This window comes from Hyperoodon ampullatus (assembly GCF_949752795.1).
Source record: "Hyperoodon ampullatus genome assembly, chromosome: 3".
Taxonomy (NCBI): Eukaryota; Metazoa; Chordata; class Mammalia; order Artiodactyla; family Ziphiidae; genus Hyperoodon; species Hyperoodon ampullatus.
The window spans coordinates 11,229,011-11,250,769 of NC_136916.1; the positions used below are offsets into that span (position 1 = coordinate 11,229,011).

Below are 21,759 nucleotides of genomic sequence, written 5' to 3' on the forward strand. Positions count from 1 at the left end.
CTACTGAAAACCTTTCAGCAGCCTGTCAATTACGGTTGTCAGCCTTAGTAAAAAAAAAACAACAAAGCAAAAAACAGGATGCCAAGTTAAATTTGAATTTCAAATAAACAATGAATAAATTTTCAGCATAAGTATGTCCCATGCAATATTTGGAACACACGTAAATTAAAAAGTTGTTCTTTATCTGAAATTCAGATGTATCTGGATGTTCTGTATTTTACCTGGCAACCCAGTGCTCTGAGATGACAGTCCGACCTCCTTATCACAGCCTCAAAGACCCGCGTGATCTGGCCCTGTCTCCCTCCCAACATCGCGGTACAGTGTTCACCTCCACCTCGCAGTGCCGTAAGCACGCTGGCTAAACTCCTTCCTGCCAAGACCTCGGACAAGCCGTGGCCTCCACCTGGAATCCACCTTCCTCCTATCCATCAGATCTCAGCCTAAAGGCTCCCGTGTAAGGGAGGCCTTCCCCGACTCTCGATCTGAAATGACCACAAGCTCTTCCCCTCTAGCCGTCCCCCCGCCCCACATTCTTCATTAAGTCTCTATACCCACCCTGTTTCCACTGAAGCGCTTTCCATAATTTCCGGTGTTTATTTGGGGCTTTTTTTTTTTTTTTTTTTTGCCTATTTCCCCCACCAGGATGTCAGTGTGATGGCGGCAGGGACCATTCTGTCCCAGCATTGTGCATGGTACCTAGTCTGCAACAGGTCAGAATAAGTATTTGGTGATCGAGTGAGTGCAGGCTCCTCTTTCTCTTAGATAGAAATCAGAAAGACCTCTTCAATTAAGTTTGGGAACGGGCGGACACGGCAGAAGGAAAGGGTAAATAGAAGCCCACCTGGTCACACGGAAGGACGATCAACCAGCTGGTTTGGTTGGGAATTGGATGAGTGATGTCGAGTGAGGGGACATTCTCTCTGTAGAAGCAGAAAGGCTTCAGTGTCCCAAGAGAGTCCAGGCTAGACGGAGCTGGTGAGTGCTACACACCTGAGGGTGGAGGATGAAAGAAATTTCACTTAACCTTTGGAATTTCCTTTTCCTTCAAAGGATAAAGGCATTCATATGGCCTGCTCTGCTCATCCCTTCTTCAGCCTTTCAGAAAAGGCTATCCATTAAGAGTTTGAGAGAACTTTAAAAATAAATTTCAGGGATTTTCCTGGTGGTCCAGTGGTTAAGACTCCATGCTTCCCATGCAGGGGGGCGTGGGTTGGATCCCTGGTTGGGGAACTAAGATCCCGCCGGCCACGCAGAGTGGCTGAAAAAAGAAAAAGAAAAAAAAATTCAGAGGCCCTTCAGAGTTTTTCCATCATGCAGAATGTACACCAGCTGGGAAAAAACCTTAAAAGGACAAGGCACCCAACAATAAGTGGATCCTTTTATTAATGGTGGTAGAAGAAAGTCTGAAACTGCAGTAAGTATCTGCCTGGGATGGAAGATGCTTTGGGTGAATATCTGCGTTGGAAGGGTTGTTACAAGCCATCAACTAACTTATCCCTTCTCACAGAGTAATCACAATTTCTCAATCAACAAATTTACCTTGAAGTTATACTTATCATTATATTATTACTCTGCCATGAACTTATTCAGGCCTTCTTTTTTTTAATGCTCGGTACCCAGAGAAGAACTTTAGGGATTCTTTCCACACAAGACTGTTTCCTTGAGCTTAAAGAAATCCAAAGAAGGAATGATTCCTTGGGACTGTAATCGTCTTAAAGAGAAGAGGGTGAGGTTTTACTTGGGACCAGAACGTCTGGGAATAGCACCGAAGAGGGAGAGAGATTAGCATGTGGAAAGGGGGAGGAAAGGGAGGGAATAGCAGAGCCAGAGGACAGGAGTGGCCCAGTGTGACTGAAGGAAATTAGTCAAAAATAGGAAAACGATAATTTGAAAAACTGAAAATGTCGACTGAATTTGGTTTATAGAATATGTTGAATAACTAGTGTAACTTGCTCGGAAAAGCAAAGAGCCGCAAAAGTTGCTGAGCCGTGGTGACATCATGAAGCTGTGTTTTGGGGAAAATGCACCTGACGGGAGGGTAGAATTAACTGAGAGAAAGGAGAGATTCCAGGTAGAGAAACCAGTTAAGAGACCACTTGATTGTCCACTTGATTGATTGGCTGATTGGAGCACTTGAACTACAGGAACGAAGTAGGGGGTGAAAGAGAAGGAATAGCCCTCTCCAAAGGGGCAGGAAGGAGCTCAATGATTCCTGAAAGAGGGAGGGTTAGAAAGGATTTTTTAAAATCAAATTTGTTTATAGAAGGACTTTTAAAAACATGGGAAAATCACCTGTATAATTTTCCATGCATTGTAAACCCCGTAACTGTACTATGTAACTTCTTAAGTCCTCTATAGATGTGGAAGTTAAAATGTTTAGGAAGGGGAGGGCTTCCCTGGTGGCGCAGTGGTTGAGAGTCCGCCTGCTGATGCAGGGGACGTGGGTTCGTGCCCCGGTCCGGGAAGATCCCACATGCCGTGGAACGGCTGGGCCCGTGAGCCATGGCCGCTGAGCCTGCACGTCCGGAGCCTGTGCTCCCCAACGGGAGAGGCCACAACCGTGAGAGGCCCACGTACCGCAAAAAAAAAAAAAAAAAAAGTGTTCAGGAAAGGGAGATTCTAGACAGCCCCTGTGCTCCCTTCTGTTTCTTGGCTTCTTTTATTACCTCTTCTTCCTTCCTTCCTCCCTCTCTCTCTTCCTTCCTCCCTCCCTTCCTTCCTTCCTTCCCTTCTCTCTCCTTCCTTCCTTCCTTCTTTCCTCCCTCACTCCCTCCCTCCCTCCCTCCTTCCCTCCCTCCCTCCCTTCCTTCCTTCCTTCCCTTCTCTCTCCTTCCTTCCTCCCTCCCTCCCTCCCTTCCTTCCTTCCTCCTTTCTTCTTTTTAAAGCAAAAGGAAGAAAACTCCCAAGAAAGGCTGGCTGCGTCATGGTTCTAAGTAGGTCACGGCAGTTGAATACAGGGAGCCCTCAATGATTCAGTTCAGTGGCCCCTTCAGCTCACAGCATTAAAAGCATTTCACTTGGTGTGTTTAAGCTGTCTGCACAATGCGCTCTCTGGCTGATTTTTTTCAAAGTTGATTTAATCCTGGCACTTCATAAAATGTGTGTATCCATCAAAGCAAGACGATTTTATTCATGTTCAAGAGAAATCTCTGAAAGGGTGGAATAAAACCAAACTCATGGAAACAGGCCCAAATCCAGCAATGGAGAAACACAGATGTGTAGGTTAAGTGCAAGATTTCAGGAGACGTGCCACCCCACCCCAAATAAGTTTCTAATCAAATGCCAGAGTGAAGCATCGGAACCTGCCAACATTTCCTCCTTGGCTGCCTTAACTGTTTAAATCATTCCTTTTAAATTGCATCTGACTAGGCTGAGAACAATAACGGAAATGCCCACCGACTGATGATTCTGGCAATTTTGTGAATTATCACATAAAGTGAAATGCTGGACTGCATGCCTTTCTCCATGGGGTTTATATTCACACTCCTGTGCACACTCAGCCTCCACGCTCAGCTCACCATCCTTCCTGCCATCATCCCTCTGCTGGGTGTGACCACAGCCGCAAAAATACATTACTGCAGATTAGACTGTGGTGTGCTGTTCATTTTGCATTTTGAAAGACTGAACGGAATAACCTATTTAAGAAAACCATTTAGATTTGCATAACTCTTTCCTTCTTTCTTTTCTTCTTCTCTTTCTTCCTTCCTTTCTTTTTCTTTAGGAAACCCGATGGGATTAGCTTTGATCAAGATCATGCAATAGCAAAGAAAGGACGCACTCTGGAGAGTCCCCATAGGATTTTTGCCTGCGGTTCCCAAGCTACAGATTTTACTGGCTTTCTGGGAGGAAGTGAGCTCGGTCTGATGAGATGACTAAGATGGGGGCTGGTGAACATCTCAGATTCAGTGACTGGAGTTAGCACATTGGAAGTGTTTAAGGGAAGCACAGCATGTTCTGAAAAATTCCCAAGGTTGCCCAGTCAAGAAAATGGGAATTTTAGAAGATTTCTTAAAGCAAAATTAAAAGCAATAAACATTAATAATAGCTCAGTTAAGGAGGGATTATACATCTTTAAGGAGAAAATTGGAGGGGATGTGTCAAAAGTATAATGAACTAGAGAAAGAAAGAAGGTCAGAATTGTTGATTTGTTCCACGGGCAGTTTTCTGAGCCCCGGCTACATACCAGTCTCCATGTTACATGCTGACCATATAAAGATGAGTTAGTCTTTGTCTCTTAGCTTGTGGAGCTAATCTTGGTCCATTAAAGTATAAAGAGATTAGTTCTCTTGGACAATACTGAAAATGCTTCCAAAGTTGGGGTAGTCACTTTCTCTCTACTCAAGGAGGGTTTGGCAAGGCAGAGCCAACCTTCCAAAGGTACTAAAAGCATTGCTGTTTTTGGAGGTGAGCTTTTCACAGAACAGGCAGGCCACTAAAAATCCAGGAGTCAATCCATATACCACTAATGAAAGAGTTTGAAAACACTGTTGATGTTCTATAAAGGAAAATAAATATATATGTAATGACTGCTCTGTAGAACTCACTAAAGAACTCCAGTTTTCTGCAAAGTTCCCTTTCAAGAGCAGGTGGTTTTTCTATACTCGTATTCCCATGCCCATCATTTAGGAGCCTGCTAAATAATTTTACTTTTTTAGTACTCTGCAGAACTCAGAAAGTCCTTTGTATTGTTACAGACTATTCTAAATTAAAAGAGATTAAAGATCCAGTGCACGGTCTTAGATTAGACAAACCAACTACAACAAAAGCCATCTGAAGGACAACTGGGAAAATTTAAATATGTTCTAGGCTTATATGATATTAAGAAATTATTGTCGAGGGGCTTCCCTGGTGATGCAGAGCTTAAGAATCTGCCTGCCTATGCAGGGGACATGGGTTTGAGCCCTAGTCCGGGAAGATCCCACATGCCGCGGAGCAACTAAGCCCATGCGCCACAACTACTGAGCCTGCGCTCTAGAGCCCACGAGCCACAACTGCTGAGTCCACGTGCCACAACTACTGAAGCCCATGCACCTAGAGCCCGTGCTCCACAACAAGAGAAGCCACCGCAATGAGAGGCCCACGCACCGCAATGAAGAGTAACCCCTGCTCGCCGCAACTAGAGAAAGCCTGCACGCAGCAACGAAGACCCAATGCAGCCAAAAATAAATAATTTAAAAATAATAATAGTAAATAATTGATTTTAAAAAAAGAAATTATTGTCGAATAAAGAAGTGTGGTATACATATGCAGTGGAATGTTATTAAGCCATTAAAAAAAAACGAAGGAAATCCTGCCATTTTCAACAACGCGGATGGACCTTGAAGACACTATGCTAAGTGAAATAGGTTGGACAGAGAAAAACAAATACTGTGTCATCTTACCTATATGTGGAATCTAAAACAAAATAAAACAAAACAAAAGCCAAACTCACAGGAAGAAAGGTCAGATCTGTGGTTACCAGAGGCAGGGTGTGGGCCCAGGGAGTTGGAGGAACCTGGTCAAAAAGCACGGACTTCCAGCTGTAAGTCAGATAAGTCTAGAGATGTAGCGTACAGCATGGTAACTCTAGAGTTAACACTACTGAGCGATATATGTAAAAGTTATTAAAAGAGTAAACCCTAAGACTTCTCATCACAAAGAAAAGATGGTTTTGCTTCTTTTGCTTTTTCTTTGTATCGTATCTACGTGAGAGGATGGCTGCCGACTAAATTTATTGCAGTAATCATTTCACAATATACCTAAGTCAAACCATTGTGCTGTACACCTTAAACTAACATAGTCGAGTATGTCAATTATATCTTGATCAAATGGAAAAAATGAAAAAGAAATAAATTATTGCCATTTTTGTTAGAGGCGCTAATACTTTGGCTATGCGTAATGTGCAATGTCATGATAACTTTAATATAAAATACATAAGCATTTTTAAATACTTTTAACAGTTAGAAACACATCAACATCTAGAAAATCTTTAGACTTTTCTATCTGATTTTCATCATGTGTATGCATTACCTTGATTTTTTAAATGTATTTAATTAATTTTGACACTGTATCTCTGGATTTGTGCCTATACAAATCCCACTTCCTAGCCACCACTATATCTTGTAGTTAGTTGAAACTAATCACTTCAAGGATGACTCTTGTTTTGCAAGGCTCTGAGCTTTCAAAAAAACAGATTTAATTATGTTCAGTGCACTTTATTTAATTAGGCAAGAATGCAAACTAACAGTTTAAAAAGCGTTTTCATTATAAGATTGAAACAAAAAGAGACTGTGAACTAGGACATTAAATTAACCAAGTATTCTCCCAGTATTCTGGTTGGCTAATAGGCATGGTTGATAAGCCTCAGTCAAACTAAAAATGCACACCCTGACTAGCTGTGATGGGTTGATGGTTAAGAATATAGCAAATGCGTTCAGGATACCAAGGGGACTTCTCTGTCAGTGTGATCCACGGGGGATACCATGGGCATGACCTATTTTAAAAACGGACAAAATAATCTTATGTTTTAATGATAAAATTAAGATTCTTTAATGGATTTAATGAATACAAAGACTGTACCTGTACAGACACCAATATTGCAGCACTCAGTAATTCCAGAAAGACTGTTAAAATGAATCTGGAAGCCTAGGTTACCTCCAAACATTTGGGTTAGATGGACGGCGCAGGACCAGCTAAGCTGATTGTGAAATTCTAACTCTCAGCAAACTGTGTGTTTATCTTATGAGCCAGATTTGCCTCATATTCTAAATAGTTGTGTTTTTTGTTTTGTCTTGCTTTTTTATTTCAGAATGTCCTCATTGTGGAGGTAAGCTGACTTTTCTTTATCCATACTTGGAAGCTGAAAGAATCTAATGGTGAGTTTCGAAATATAGAACCTGTTATCAAACTGGCCAAGGATTTATTGAATTCCCACTGTGTTTAGGGCTCTTCAAATTTTACAGAATAGGAGTCAACTAGAATCACTGGCTTGAAATAACTGAGAATGGAAGCTTTGCAATAATAGTTGCATGGTACTTTATCCGGTTTTATATCTAATGCCACCCATGTCTAAATTGGTTTTTATACCTGTTTGTGAATCAGACATTTTCACAGAAGAGAAAACTAGCCCACAGAACCAAATTTTTTTAATAGTAAAACCAAGGTTAGAATTCTCTTCACCCTTAATTCAGTGTTCTTGCTAATGTCCTCTAATGACTTGGAATAATTCTCCCCTCGGCATCCAAATCATAAATAGAATTAATCTAAAAATTTGCTATCCAGGGGAAATCTATAATTTAATTTAATTTGTTTTTCTGTTTAAAAAATAAAAAGAAAGAAAAGAAAGAAAGAACGGGTCCTATAGCCCAGCAGGCCTGTCTTATCAGCTGGCAAAAATTCAGGGAAGTTGTTTTCAAGCTTTGGTTACAATTGCCTAAGTGTGCCACATGTATCTGCAGCTTCTGCCTCAGACGTAACCCATGAAGTAGACCCTCTAGCCAAATGCATTGCCCAACCCTGGCTAAATTCAGACCCGTTGTTTTGATAATCAGCTCCTGACAGCTGATTTCTGTCCCACGGACAGTCAATTTCGGCTGCCCATTCTACTCTAATTATGCAGCAGCTCATCAGCGGGGATGAGCCCCAGCTCACAGCAGCCTTGCACCCTCAGAACTCACAGGCTGTCACCAGCTGCTGTCCAGACACATCTCACTTCCCAGCCATAGAATCTCCTATTAAGTGAGGAGAGCAAGGGGGGAGGCGTTTATCCATTCAGCGTATTCAGATGTACACCCCAAGTCCATGAAAATTCATGCGTCCTGTCTTGTGTTACATAACCTCAGGGCCAAATTTAGTCCTTGAATGCGTGTGCACGAATCCAAATGCACTCGATAAAGAGCCCCGCGTGCTTTCCAGAGGCTGAACTTAGCCTTTCAACACAGCTCAAGGATTCTAGGAGGAAATAGTCACCAATATATTCCCCCCAAACCCAGCTTCCAGAAAGAAGCACCTGTCTAAAAACTATAACCGGCTCTGCCTCCTACTTTTACTCTAATTTGGTGGCAGTTCTAATTATGATGCATTGTTAATAAGGACTAGAATCATCTGTCTGGATGAGATGCCTTTTACTGCAGCCCGAAGGCATTTGGTTGAATTTGTCTGTCCTCTTTGCAAAGGATGTTGTCGGAACCGGGAGAACCATGAAAGCGTTGCTTGGTAGCATAGAGAGATACAAGCCCAAGAGGATTAAGGTAGCCAGGTGAGTGCCACGTTCACATCTTCGCTGTTTCTGTCTTTCCAGACCAGCACGAGAGGGATGCTGACACAGGAAGCTGTTTCCAATGAGTGCAGTCAATTCCAAACCACTGACCCTTTGCCCTGGAGTGTTGTGGTTCGACCATACTGAACAAACAGCCCATTTGACCGCTAGCCTGACAGAGAGGAAAGGGAAGAGGACATGCTTTGCTGTGTGTCTGAGCCCCTCTTTCCGATGCCTCTGCTAGTTGTTTCCAGGAGCAGCTGGCAGAGCCCCAATGCCCGCACCTCTCTCCCTTTTATCCAGAATCTCACTGAGGAGGTGCCGCAGGAGGGAATTTGAGGGCTGTGCTCGTGCCCCATGTGCCCGAGGGAAAAAAAATGCACGTTTCAAATATATATTTTAATGATGTTCAATTCTATTTGCAATTCACAGACGTTTCATCTGGATCACTAAAGCTTTTTTTTTTCTTTTCTTTTAATGGTAGTTTGTTGGTGAAGAGAACACCTAGAAGTGATGGCTTTAGACCTGACTATAAGTGTTTTTTGGGTTTTTGTTGGTTGTTTGTTGGCTGGTGGTAGTGTTTTGTATTTCAGAATCTTTGGTTTCCTCGTTGTTGGCATTCTTGTGAAACGGAAACTATAAAGACTTGATGGTCCCATAAATGGTCTGTGGTCTCCCCAGCAATAGAACCCTCTACAACCAGAGGTTTTCATTTTCTGATTTTGCATCTTTCCCAGGAACTGTGTTGTGTACACGGAATGTTTTTATTTTTAGGTTTTCCGTAGTACCTTCACTCCTAAGAACTCAGCTAAATTGGTTTCAGGGGGTAGAGGGAGACGTGACCCCCTCCTGGGCTGACTTGGATGCACAGGATTCCTGCCTTGGCCTCTGTTCCCACCAGTTGGACACCGAGAGGCACTGGGAAGGTTGAGAGGTGTTCTACTGTCTCCAGGAACTGTGAGCGGACAGTGCACAGTGCTGACCTTCAGCAAGCCTGAATTTTAGCGCAGAAGGGGAAATAGGAGACACCTCTCCACCACCTTCAAACACAAGTATAATAACACAGAGAATTAACAGAGCAAATATCTCTAGATACCATCTTCACACTTGAGTTCAGACACATGTTCTGAAGGACTTTCTTCATCTAAGGCACTTTCCTCCCTCCTCCCCAGGATACGAATAGTTCTAATGCCAGAGAGGATAAACAAGCTGCTTGATTATTTATTATTCTAACACTAGAGGCGATTTTTTTTTTTCACTTGCATAGGCAGACTTCAGCTTGATTTTTATGACTTACATTTGCACTCAAGCCTCTGGGATAATTTGGCTGCAGTTCTCATCAGCAAGCTGAACAAACATAAGCACAAGAAGCACACTATGGATGGGTAATGTGCCAGTGACATTGAACCAGTGATTCTTTATTCTAAAAACAAGTTTCATTCCTAGGCGGGGTGTATTAAATCTAGACAATGTCAGTTCTGGCCAGATAGACCCAATAGCATGTCCCTATCCAGTTATTGGCTTGGGGAATGTAATCTGGATATAGTTAAGGTCCAACAAGGTTAATAAACAGAAATCTTCTAAGGAAATAATGTAAGATACTGTATAGAGAAGATTTCAACTGAAGTTGAAAGACATGCACTTCAGACATATCCAACTAGTTACAAATGTCTTGTGTCACAGCAGCAGCATTAATAAAATAACAGCAGCTAACAGTAGTAAGAGATTTATTTTTTTAATTTTTAAAATTTTTTAAAAATTGAAGTATAGTTAATTTACAATGTCTTAGTTTCAGGTGTACAGCACAGTGATTCAGTTATACATATATATGTGTATGTGTGTATATATATATTCTTTTTTAGCTTCTTCTTCCTTATAGGGGTTATTATGAAGTATTGAGTATAGTTCCCTGTGCTATACAGTAGGTCCTTGTTGGGTCTCTCTTTTATACATAGTCGTGTGAATCTGTTAATCCCAACCTCCTAATTCATCTCTCCCCCCCTTTCCGTTTTGGTAACCATAAGTTTGTTTTCTATGTCTGTGAGTTTGAGTTACCATATGATCCTGCAATCCTGCTCTTGGGCATATATCCAGAGAAAACTATAATTTGAAAATATACATGCCCAATGTTCATTGCAGCACTATTTACAATAGCCAAGACATGGAAGCAACCTAAATGTCCATCGACAGATGAATGGATAAAGAAGATGTGGTACATGTATACAATGGAATATTACTCAGCCATAAAAAAGAATGAAATAATGCCATTTGCAGCAACATGATGGACCTAGAGATCATCATACTGAGTGAAGTAAGCCAGACAAAAACAAATATGACATCGCTTATATGTGGAATCTAAAAAAAAAAAGATGCAAATGAATTTATTTACAAAACAGAAAGATTCTCACATAGTAAGAGATTATGATGTGCCTGACTCTGTTCTAAGGGCTACACAGAGATTAACACATTTAATCCTTGCAACATTCCTCTAAAGTAAGTGCTATTGCTGTGCCCATTTTACAGATGAGGAAATTGAACACAACCAGGTTAAAGAGTTTGCCAAGGTCACAAAGCTGTAAGTGTAGAGTCAGTATTGAACCCAGGCAGTCTGGTTGCAATCGTGGCTTTTACTCTTGCCCTGCATCTGTAAGTAGCATCTGCCATTGCAAATATAAGGGTAGGAACTGCAGCCATTTACCAGCTAGAGATAGGTCACTCTGATTCCTGGCTGTTCTGTCCTACTGATCCAGTGTTCTTCTTTTTTTTTTTTTTTTTTAATTAATTTTTATTTATTTATTTTTGGCTGCGTTGGGTCTTCATTGCTGCATGCGGGGTTTCTCTAGTTGCAGCGAGCGGGGGCTACTCTTCGTTGCGGTGTGCAGGCTTCTCATTGTGGTGGCTCCTCTTGTTGTGGAGCATGGGCTCTAGGTGCACGGGCTTCAGTAGTTGTGGCTTGCGGGCTCAGTAGTTGTGGCTCACGGGCTCTAGAGCACAGGCTCAGTAGTTGTGGCGCACGGGCTTAGTTGTTCTGTGGCATGTGGGATCTTCCCCAACCAGGGCTCGAACCTGTGTCCCCTGCATTGGCAGGTGGATTCTTAACCACTGCGCAACCAGGGAAGTCCCTGATCCAATGTTTTTTTTTTTTTTTTTTTTTTTTTTTTTATGGCTGCGTTGGGTCTTCGTTGCTGCGCTGGCTTTCTCTAGTTGTGGTGAGCGGGGGCTACTCTTCGTTGCTGTGTGCAGGCTTCTCATCACGGTGGCTTCTCTTGTTGTGGAGCACAGGCTCTAGGCACGTGGGCTTTAGTAGTTTCAGCATGCAGGCTCAGTAGTTGTGGCTCATGAGCTCTAGAGCGCAGGCTCAGTGGTTGTGGCACACGGGCTTAGTTGCTCCGTGGCATGTGGGATCTTCCTGGACCAGGGCTTGAACCCGTGTCCCCTGCATTGGCAGGCAGATTCTTAACCACTGAGCCACCAGGGAAGCCCCAACGTTCTTTTACTCAGAAGGTTTGGCCTTGTGAATTGACTTTTCCCAGTCTGAGCTGCCACGCCTGTTTTAAGGATTGCATTGCTCGCTGTAAAGTCATCGTTATCCTTACAACCTGGGGTTCCTGGGATGTGCTAATATTCTTTTAGCTAGCTCAGAATCTCTGTTCTCTCTTTCTTCCCGGATTTCTGAGGCTTTGTACTTTTTGGTCCTTTCTCGTAATTCACTTTTTCCTTTATGTTCAACGACACCTTTTATATCCTCTGACATCTTTTCTTCTGCTCTGCTTCTTCTCCTTGATTATTTTTTCTCAAGAAACCTACAGTTTGGAGGGGTCAAATAGGCTTCCTAACAGTGACCCATAATGGAATCCTTAGAAAAATAAGTCCCTCACCTCTAGCACTTTCTGCGAGCAAGAACCAGTGGAAGCATCTTCCATGTGGAAGCATCCTTGGTCAGAAGGACCAAAATGGTGGTGAATGGTCAATGATGGAGATACATTTCTCTGGGCTGTAAGTCCACTGGCTATGCCAAAGTACTGTTTCATAAAAGTAAGCAAGTACATCTCTCGTTTGCAATACCGTAATAAACATAAGATTTCCCCAATACCGGAAAGAATTTGAAAACTCATTGGGCTATAGTTTCAAGACCTAAAGAAGAAGAGCTATTATATGTTCCTTAAGAATTCTTTTCAATAAAAATCATCTTTCTTTCAATATATTCATCCTCTGCTTAAACTAAGTGTCTCCTACTGCGTTTCAATCCATTTACTCCCATCCTGCCCTCAGTGGAGACAGAGAGCTAATTACTATCATCTGCATTATGGACTCAAAGACTAGCATTAGAGTAACCCTTAGCATTGTCTTCCTCAGGCTGGACAGTCCCTTTTCCTCTCATCTTGTCTCCTGGGTTTTGCTTTCCAGCGCTTTATCCGGCCGAGGACTCTGAGTGCCGTGGGAGGATGGCTTCCTATTGCAACAGCCTGTGCCCCTATTCATGTATTACAGCATTGGAATACCTTCTGTTTGAACTGCACTTCATGCTTTGCAGTGTTTCCTTTGGCATATGATATCATTGGATACTGCTTGCTTTGGAACAGCAGGGCTGCATGCCTGACGCATGCACACTTCTTGATATCCACGGGGCTGCCTGAGCCCTTGCTCAGCTCTGTCTACCGGGACTGCAGTCATTTTTCACCGTCTGTTTGCTGGTCGTTCTGTCTCCCTGAGTAGAGTCACTCCGGTCCAGGTCCTACTGGGCTCATCCTATGCATTGTCTGTCACTTTTCTCACTTACTTCTGCCTAATGGAAAGTCGTCATAGGTTAAGTGCCAACAGTAGCATATGGTGGCTTTATACTTATGTTCTTTAAATTGTGTTCCTTTGATTTTTTCCTCCCTCTCTCTGCTCAGATGCTGGATTTGAGATCCCAAACTTATTTGTGGTGGGTTATGCCTTAGATTACAATGAATACTTCAGAGATCTGAACGTAAGTCTTGCATGCAAATCCCTAGCCCCCTTTTCACAAGAACTTAACAATGACATCAATTTAACAAAGTTTTGCGATAGCCGTAATGATGGCTGCCATTTATCGAGTGTCTTCTGTGTCAGGAATATCCTGGGCACTTGGCATTCGTAATCCCAGTGAATTTCCACCATGGCCCAGCAAGGTAGGTATTAGGTTGATGGAAGCAATTATGATTGTCTCTATTTTGTATGAAGGAAATAAGGAAGTTAAAAGCAGAAAGATAGCTTGTTACTGATTCTTCTCCATCGTCATCGACTGTGTCTCCTCTCAACCATACTAACAGTCAATGTTCAATAAACTGTTTAGTGTCAGTGCTTGAAATCTAGAAGGTTCCAATTACAGCAGCATGTAGCTCGTAACTATTCCCCCTTTGGGAGAAATCATTTTAACATGTAGACATGGACCCCCAAGTGTATGACCCTATCATTGCTGAATGATCTGGAGGTAAACATCTTACCCAAAGTGGACCAGTCTGTGTCTCTCTCCTAGGATTTAGAAACCTAAACCAACGCCACAGAGACCAAGGGATTTTGGACTTAAGCTGTGGGCTGAGGTCTGGAGCTACCCCGGTTCCTGCCTTCCAGTTGCTTCATTGCTCTGCTTTTCCTCTACCTCTGCGAGCTACCCCAGTACCCTACCAATAACACCCCCCCTTTTGCTTACATTCACCCAACACCATTTGTGTTGCGTGCCATCAAAATATTTCTGACACATTTCTTGCTACCCAAAAAGGGTCAGAGGAGAGTCAGTACTGTGTTTAGCACAGCTCTTTCTCTATTCACCCTAGAAGGTGTAACTTCACCAGCCGGACACATCTATCTCCACCACTGCTAACTGTACTCCACCACCCTCAGCATTTCTGGTTGTTACAGACCTACAGAGCCAGATTCAGAAAAGAGCTCAAAACTAAAACAATGAAGAAACTTTTGTCAAGCATTTTAGTGGGTCTCTTTAGATTTTATGTATATGTGCACGTATACATATATGTGTGCGTGTGTGTGCTTATACATATATGTATGTACATAAACATATAAATACATAGGTATGTATTTAAATGAGCAATAAGCAGGTAGGAGATGACATTCTGTTCTTACTGAATCCCATTTTCTGCATTTTATACAGTAAGTCCCCTAAATATGAACCTTCAAGTTGCGAACTTTCGAAGATGCAAACATATTTTTTTTTTTTTTTTTTTTTTTTTGGCGGTACGGGGGCCTCTCACTGTTGTGGCCTCTCCCGTTGTGGAGCACAGGCTCTGGACGTGCAGGCTCAGCGGCCATGGCTCATGGGCCTAGCCGCTCTGCGGCATGTGGGATCTTCCCGGACCGGGGCACGAACCCATGTCCCCTGCATCGGCAGGCGGACTCTCAACCACTGCGCCACCAGGGAAGCCCAAAGATGCAAACATATTATAAACCTATCACAATACAGTACAATATAGCCGATTGTGTTAGTTGGGTACCTAGGCTAACTTTGTTGGACTTACGAACAGATTGGACTTACGAACGCCCTCGGAATGGAACTCGTTCATATGTAGGGGACTTATTATATTTTGTTAAGAGGCTGATGCATTTAAATCCTTTATTGTTTCAGCACATATGTGTGATCAATGAACACGGCAAAGAAAAGTATCGAGTCTAAAGAAGTAATTTTCATCATCGAATCTACAGATAACATCCTACTTACGACTACACTCAGGAAGCCAGCATGTAACGTTTGTCTCCCAGGCATGTTCACTCAGCAGGATGTAAAAGGAAAAAAAAATTTAATGAGCGAGCTTTCTTTTCTGAGATTATACCATAACATGAAGAGTCCCAAAGGTTCTTAAGGAAAAGAAAGCAATTCTTTTATTTGATTTGTTCCAAATTAAACACTCTGCCTTGCGACTCAAACTGCCTTCACACCCCTGAGATACACCTTCTTTTGTTCTGATAAAGTCGTTATGCTTGATTACTATACCGCCACCTAGTTACTCAAATATTTTTCACTTAACTTTTTTTTTTAATACTTTACTTTGGTAATATTTTGCAATCTTACAACCTGGAAGCCTTTTTATTGAACCTCTGAGCCCATGTACTGGAACTGCAAGTAGATTCCCATCCTAATAAAGGAGGGAAAGGACAATTTAATATAAATTTCTGTTTGCGCACTTCTGACAGGCCATTATTATCTGCTTTGACAAAGTCTTTCTGAATAGCAGCGTACAATGAATCTTAATGATGTTATGAAATGGGCCTTTGCCCAGTGCTCTTGATTGGAGCTTCCGGTATGTGATAACGGTATGTCATGTATGCTTGGATGTACTCAACTGTGTTTAATACTCTGAATTTTAATTAGAAAAAATACAATGGCAGCAAGGCCCTGGTTTCTAAGCGGCATCCTTTTATTCATGCAGGACATGAGAAACAGCAAATCGGGGGTGGAGGGAGAAGTGTTTTCAGTGCTCAAAACTGAGCAAGTATAAATTTTTCATGTATTTCCATCAGAGGGCAAGACACTATTATGTATTATCCTAAAGAAGAATACAGAGGTTGAATTATTTTTTTAAGTGGCCTTATGAGACTGATCACACGACCCAACGTGCTGTAGAAAACTAGGATACTTAAAGTTTTTTCTGAATAACAGTTTTTTCCATTTCCACTGTTTTATGAGAGGTTTTCTAATTTATGGGGATTTTAATAGAAAATAAACTTGAGTGCCAATAGAGCTGTTTTTTCTCACTTCCTAAAAGGAGCAAATGCAAAATAAATAACTAAGCAGCCTTTGTTTGGTTCTGAACCGTATGTGGTATATTGTTATCAGGTTCCAGCTTCCTTTAAACTAATAAAGAATAAGAAAACTTGTTATGTCTCATAACTGCTTACTGTTGTTCTTCCGCCTTCATATTTTTTATATACTTTCAGCCATTAAACTGTGTGTGAGCCAGTAGCTTAAATATACGACTGCATACATCTTCCCTGTGGCTTTAGTTTTGTTAACCTGGAAAAAATCCAGTATATGCACCAGTATAAGCAAACGATTAAGCCAGGCTTGATCCGCTGCTTTTTTTTTTTTCTCCTTAAGCTTGTTTGTAAAAATGAGGAATTTTAGTTGTAAAAGAAGATTTTCCTGCATATCTTTGTTCCAGTCAGAGAAGAAAATAAACCACACCCAGCTATCCCAAGGGGCAAACCAGCAAAGGGAATTCCTTCTGGCTTTGTTCCACAGACAAATCTGTATCCAAGTTATAGGTTGATAATTTGGTCTAACTGGCCAATTTCTATCAAAATTAATCTTCTAAATGTAATTTTCCACTATGCCACATTTATATCAGAGGACCTAGAAAAATCCAAGGACATTTGATTTTAAATATAAAGTTAGCCATAAAGTATGTATTATTGAAAGGTTTTCTTTAAAATGTTGAATTTTAGTAAGCATCAGTATCATTTTTGAGGACTGTAGGTTTATTCAGATTAGAAAGGAAATTGATCTACACAAGATTTTGAGAAGGATTTGTGAGAGTTAATGCTGAAAAAGAAAAATTCATTAAACACACAAGAAGTTTAATCATTCCTGAAATGTTTTCCTGTCAGACCATATTTTGACAGTGATATCCAAGAATATCATCTTGGGAAGAATAGTATTTCCTTTTCTCTTGAACACTCTAATCTTTTTAGTATCACTGAGTTTATTCAACCTAGACCAAAAATGTAAAAGCTTATCATCTGGTTAACAACCAGTGCATTTATTAATTTAGTGTTCCAAAGCTGATTAATAGGGGAGGAAAAAAAAGTGTGGCATGTGTCCCTGAAAAAATTTGGATTCAGTTATAATCAACATACTCAGTAATACTTTGGCATCTTTCAAACAAATCAGAATCCCTCATTACAAACTGGCCCTTTCTTATTGGACTGAAATATATCGCATATTGAACCATGTACTACCCCCAAGGTGAGCTGCGTGAAGGTCAGATCCTGATGTGCCTTGTTTAACCTTTGGATGTCTTTGGATATCACTTGTTTTGCCATGTCTCAGGCCTCCGGAGACTGAAAACAGCCTTGCAGAGCACAAGCAGCCACTTCCTCAGCCTCCTGTGCGGTGAACTTGGATTTTCCCAATGGAGACAGAAGGTAACCCATCCCCCTTCTAAAGACCTGCTGTCGTGGAAATATTTACCCACTTCTGTAACAGAGTTACTGTGTTCTAGGAAATTGAAACCCTAAAACCACACTCTCGACCCAGATGTCTGGCTCATTTGGGCAAAAAATAGCATTTGGGAGTTTTACTTAGTTTACCATCGTAAATTTCCTTTGGATGCCCCGATGACATCTGAGGACCACCGGGCCGGCGAGTTTCACGAAGGGGGAAGAGGGTCACGGAGGGACATCTGGGATTTGATGTGGGAGGTGTGCGGGGTAAGGAAAGAGGATGCACGTGGAGAGGCCGTGAGGCTCCATGGCCCCAGCCGTACCCCGTGAGTGGTTCTGAGCCCTGTGGAGAGAAGAAGGCAAAGACGTCAGCAGAAAGAGCTGTTTTCCTGGTAGCCTTCATGCCACACAGTGAAGCCGCCAGGCTGGTCTCCACATCTCACTGGGGATCTTGGTGCAGCTTTAGAGTGGGGAGAAGTCCTGGGAAAGCAGCTCCGTTTGAGGATCCCAAGGATTCTGCAGTTAGGGGAGTTCTTGGGCTGGGAAGGGTGTCCCCATCCAGGGCACTTCACAAGATGCCCTCTCCAGAGACTTCACAGGCCACAGGCTTCCACAGGGGACCAGAGCAGCCCATGGGAGGAATGTTGATGGCCACATGTGAGAAAGCTCTGAGCATCCTGGACACACAACTACTGCATGGGTCGTACCGTCCGTGCTGCTGGCACCCTAGGCAAGGATGCCTGGCTGAGGGGAGCAAGGAGGAGCTAAACTCCAGCCCACGTGCCACTTGTCAAGCCGTGGACTGCATCAGCCTTCAGGTAGGCATGTCCTTTTCTTAAAGGGGTTTCTTTTTCTAGGCCACCAGAAAAGGTTATGTTTTTGCAATTTCTCATCCACAAAAGGGTGGCTCTTTCTGCCAGGGTGAGCTTTGCTCGGAAATAGGTAGGGGAGAACACGGAGACAGGGTGTGGGTTCTGAAGTCCTGCAATTTCCAAGTGATAGGAATAAGCCTGAACTAATGTTACTGTGACCTCATCCGTATCCAGATCCTAGTGGGTGTTGACTAGTGAATAAGCTGTGTGTGAGGATGGTAAAATTTAGATGATTTGTTCAAGAAACCTGGCCATGAAGAGAAGCAGAGACACAAAACCATAGCTGGAGGCCTTTTAAAAGATGGAAGAGGCTTGTGCATCTTCATTCGCCGTAGAGCACAAAAAAAATCAAACAGAATAGTAGAATGTATTCATTGTTGACCACTGTATAACAAATGACCCCAATACTGAGTGGCTTAAACCAACAATAATTTTATTATCTCACATGCTTCCAAGAGTTAGGAATATGGAGAGAGCACAGTGGGGATGGCTTGTTTCAGCTCCCTGATGTTTGTTGCTTCTGCAGGAAGATTCAAAGGCTGAGGGCTAAACTGTCTAGTGTGGCAGCCATTAGCCACATGCAGTTATTTAAATTTAAATGAAATAAAGTTAAATGAAATTTAAAATTCACTTTTTCATTCACACTAGCTACATTACAATTGCTCAATAGCCTCATGTGGTAGTAAGTTACCATATTAGCACAAACAGAAACGGAAATTTTCCATAATTGCAGAACGTTCTATGGGTAGCTCTGATCTGAAGGCCTGTCTAGTGGATGATGTTTGCTGTTAGCCTGAACCCTAGCTGAGGCTGAAATTCTTCTGTGTGGTTTCTCCACGTGGTTTGGGCTTCCTCACAACATGGTGGCTGGGTTCCCAAGGCAAGTGTAGACAGAGACAGAAGTAGGTGGAAGCCATATTGCCTCTTATCTGACAGACTCACTTCCACCATGTTCTGTGAGTCAAAGCAGATACAGGGATTTGTCTGAGTTCAAGGGGAAGGAACATAGACTGCCACCACTCAGTGGTAGATTAGCATAATCATCATATTGTAAGATGGTCAAGCGGTATGGCATATATATTGCTGTGGCCATCTTCAGAAACCTGCAGATGAAATCTGCCACAGAAAAGCGATGTGCCCTGCACATTTCCCTACTAATAAGGTTAGTGAAGGAGTTGATTATCCACTGGTCATAATGCATAATTGAAAACAAGCCTGCTTGCACAGATTTTTAAAGGTTACAAAATACTACCTAGCCACGTGGGAAAATATGAGATGATGAAAAGAACACCAGGCAGTAGCACATCTTGATTACAAAGATAGAAATACACGTCTTCCCACTGAGAGTATTTGGAATAAATTAGAAGACTTTGAAAGAGCAGCATTATTTCTATTAAGGTGCTTAAGTTTGAAATATAAAAAACAGTAGAATAGTTTTTGCTTGGCAAATGCCCTATAGATGTAAGTTCATACTGAAATTTTGGTAGTTCCATTTTTATATGAAAAAAGTTGCATAATAATTTGGCCAAGAAAGTGATTCAGGATAAGGGCCCTTAAAACACAATGAATGTAACTAGGTGAACAATTACATATATATGTTACATACATTATCCTAGAGACAGTACTCATCAAGTCAATTTTAAAAACAACAGATTACTCAGTACTAACCTACAGGATTTTACAATGAAAACTGCTCTGATTTATCTAATCTCCTAATACTGAATGACAGAATTGGTTGACTGGGAAAAGAAATCAACGTAACTTGTCTTCTCTTTAGTAAGGGTTTTGGTTCTGCCATGTGAAGAATATTCATCAATAGCCTGAGAAAATGACTTATACTACACAGCTACTGGGTAATTGCACAAATCCGTATAGTTGTATTCAAAAGAGACATGTCATGAGCGTAACAAAGCATCTTGTGCAAGATTCAAGCCCAGGCATTGGGTGTGTTGACATTTCATGAAAGATTTGGCTGAAACTACTGTGGATCATGCACTATGCAAAAACTCGATGTAATATTTAGCACAAAACTCAGAGGTAGGAATTGGCATTTCCATTTTAGAGATAAGGAAGTGAGTATCAGAGAGAATAAATCGCTTACCCAGGGTCACACAGCTTTGTTCAAAGCCAAAAATTGCAGCAGTGCTATTGGACTCCTGAGTCAGTACTCAATGCACAGGACTAAGTTCGTGGACACTAGAAAGTGTGTCTGCAGACTTATGGATTACCATTAGATGAGTATAAGAAAGGATGGGGTGGTATAGGAAATCTATTTGTTTTTTCCCACTGGTTCCTGGCTCAGAGCTCCTAAAACCCTTGGAATTTCCAAAGTGATAGGAGTGTCTTTTGTTATTCCTAACAAGCCTCTTGATCACAGCTGGCTTTATGTTAATGAGGTGACTTGGAGTGGGAACCCTAGATGGCCTCAAAGAACAGTGATCAGAGGGTAGGAATTTTCAGCCCTGCTCACTGACCTCTGGGTAATCATACAACTGCATTTCATTAGCTACTATTTTTGTGCATCTACAGTACATTCAAAGAAGAAATGGTCCTATAATTTTCTCTTCTTCTGTTATCCTTATTTGGTTTTGGAATAAGGATTATTCTAGCCTCAAAAATGACATCAGGTACGATTTCCCTGGTGGTGCAGTGGTTGAGAATCTACCTGCTAATGCAGGGGACACGGGTTCGAGCCCTGGTCTGGGAAGATCCCACATGCTGCGGAGCACCTGGGCCCGTGAGCCACAACTACTGAGCCTGCGCGTCTGGAGCCTGTGCTCTGCAACAAGAGAGGCCGCAACAGTGAGAGGCCCGCACACCGCGATGAAGAGTGGTCCCCGCTTGCCACAACTAGAGAAAGCCCTCACACAGAAACGAAGACCCAACACAGCCAAAAATAAATAAATTAATTAATTAATTAATTTTAAAAAAAAAGAATCCGCCTACCAATGCAGGGGACACGGGTTCAATCCCTAGTCCAGGAAGATCCCACATACGGTGGAGCAACTAAGCCCATGCGCTGCAACTACTGAGCCTGTGCTCTAGAGCCTGAGCCACAGCTACTGAAGCCCGTGTGCCTAGAGCATGGGCACCGCAACGAAGAGTGACCCCCACTCTCCGCAACTAGAGAAAGCCCGGGTGCAGCAACAAAGACCCATTGCAGCCATAAATAAATAAATTAATTTATTTTTTAAAAAATGACATCAGGGAATTCCCTGACAGTGCAGTGGTTAGGACTCCATGCTTCCACTATAGGGGGCATAGGTTCGACCCCTGATTGGGGAACTAAGATCCTGCATGCCTCACAGCATGGCCAAAAAAAAAAAAAAAAAGACATCAGCCTTTACTTTTTTTCTGTTTTCTGGAACAACTTGTATAAGATAGAGATTCTCCATATGTTGACATTTGTACTACTTTAAAAAATTTCACTGTGTATGTAGTCATTTCTTCTTTTTGTTCCATATTTTATTTGCTTCTAATACCTTTTTTTTTTTTCTCCACCAAAGAAACCAC

At 42.0% G+C, this 21,759-nt stretch overlaps 1 protein-coding gene across 1 annotated transcript in view; it reads left to right on the top strand.

Moving 5' to 3' along the window:
* The window catches only part of PRTFDC1 (phosphoribosyl transferase domain containing 1), a gene marked incomplete at both ends in the record, with an annotated part of 97,009 nt that extends 82,121 nt beyond the window's left edge, over positions 1 to 14,888 (top strand). The window contains 4 exons of the mRNA XM_079700717.1: positions 8,136 to 8,236; positions 8,721 to 8,773; positions 13,132 to 13,208; positions 14,841 to 14,888. Coding sequence (XP_079556843.1) covers positions 8,136 to 8,236; positions 8,721 to 8,773; positions 13,132 to 13,208; positions 14,841 to 14,888 — 279 coding nt within the window. The remainder of the gene's footprint in view (positions 1 to 8,135; positions 8,237 to 8,720; positions 8,774 to 13,131; positions 13,209 to 14,840) is intronic.
* Between the last annotated feature and the right edge of the window lie 6,871 nt (positions 14,889 to 21,759).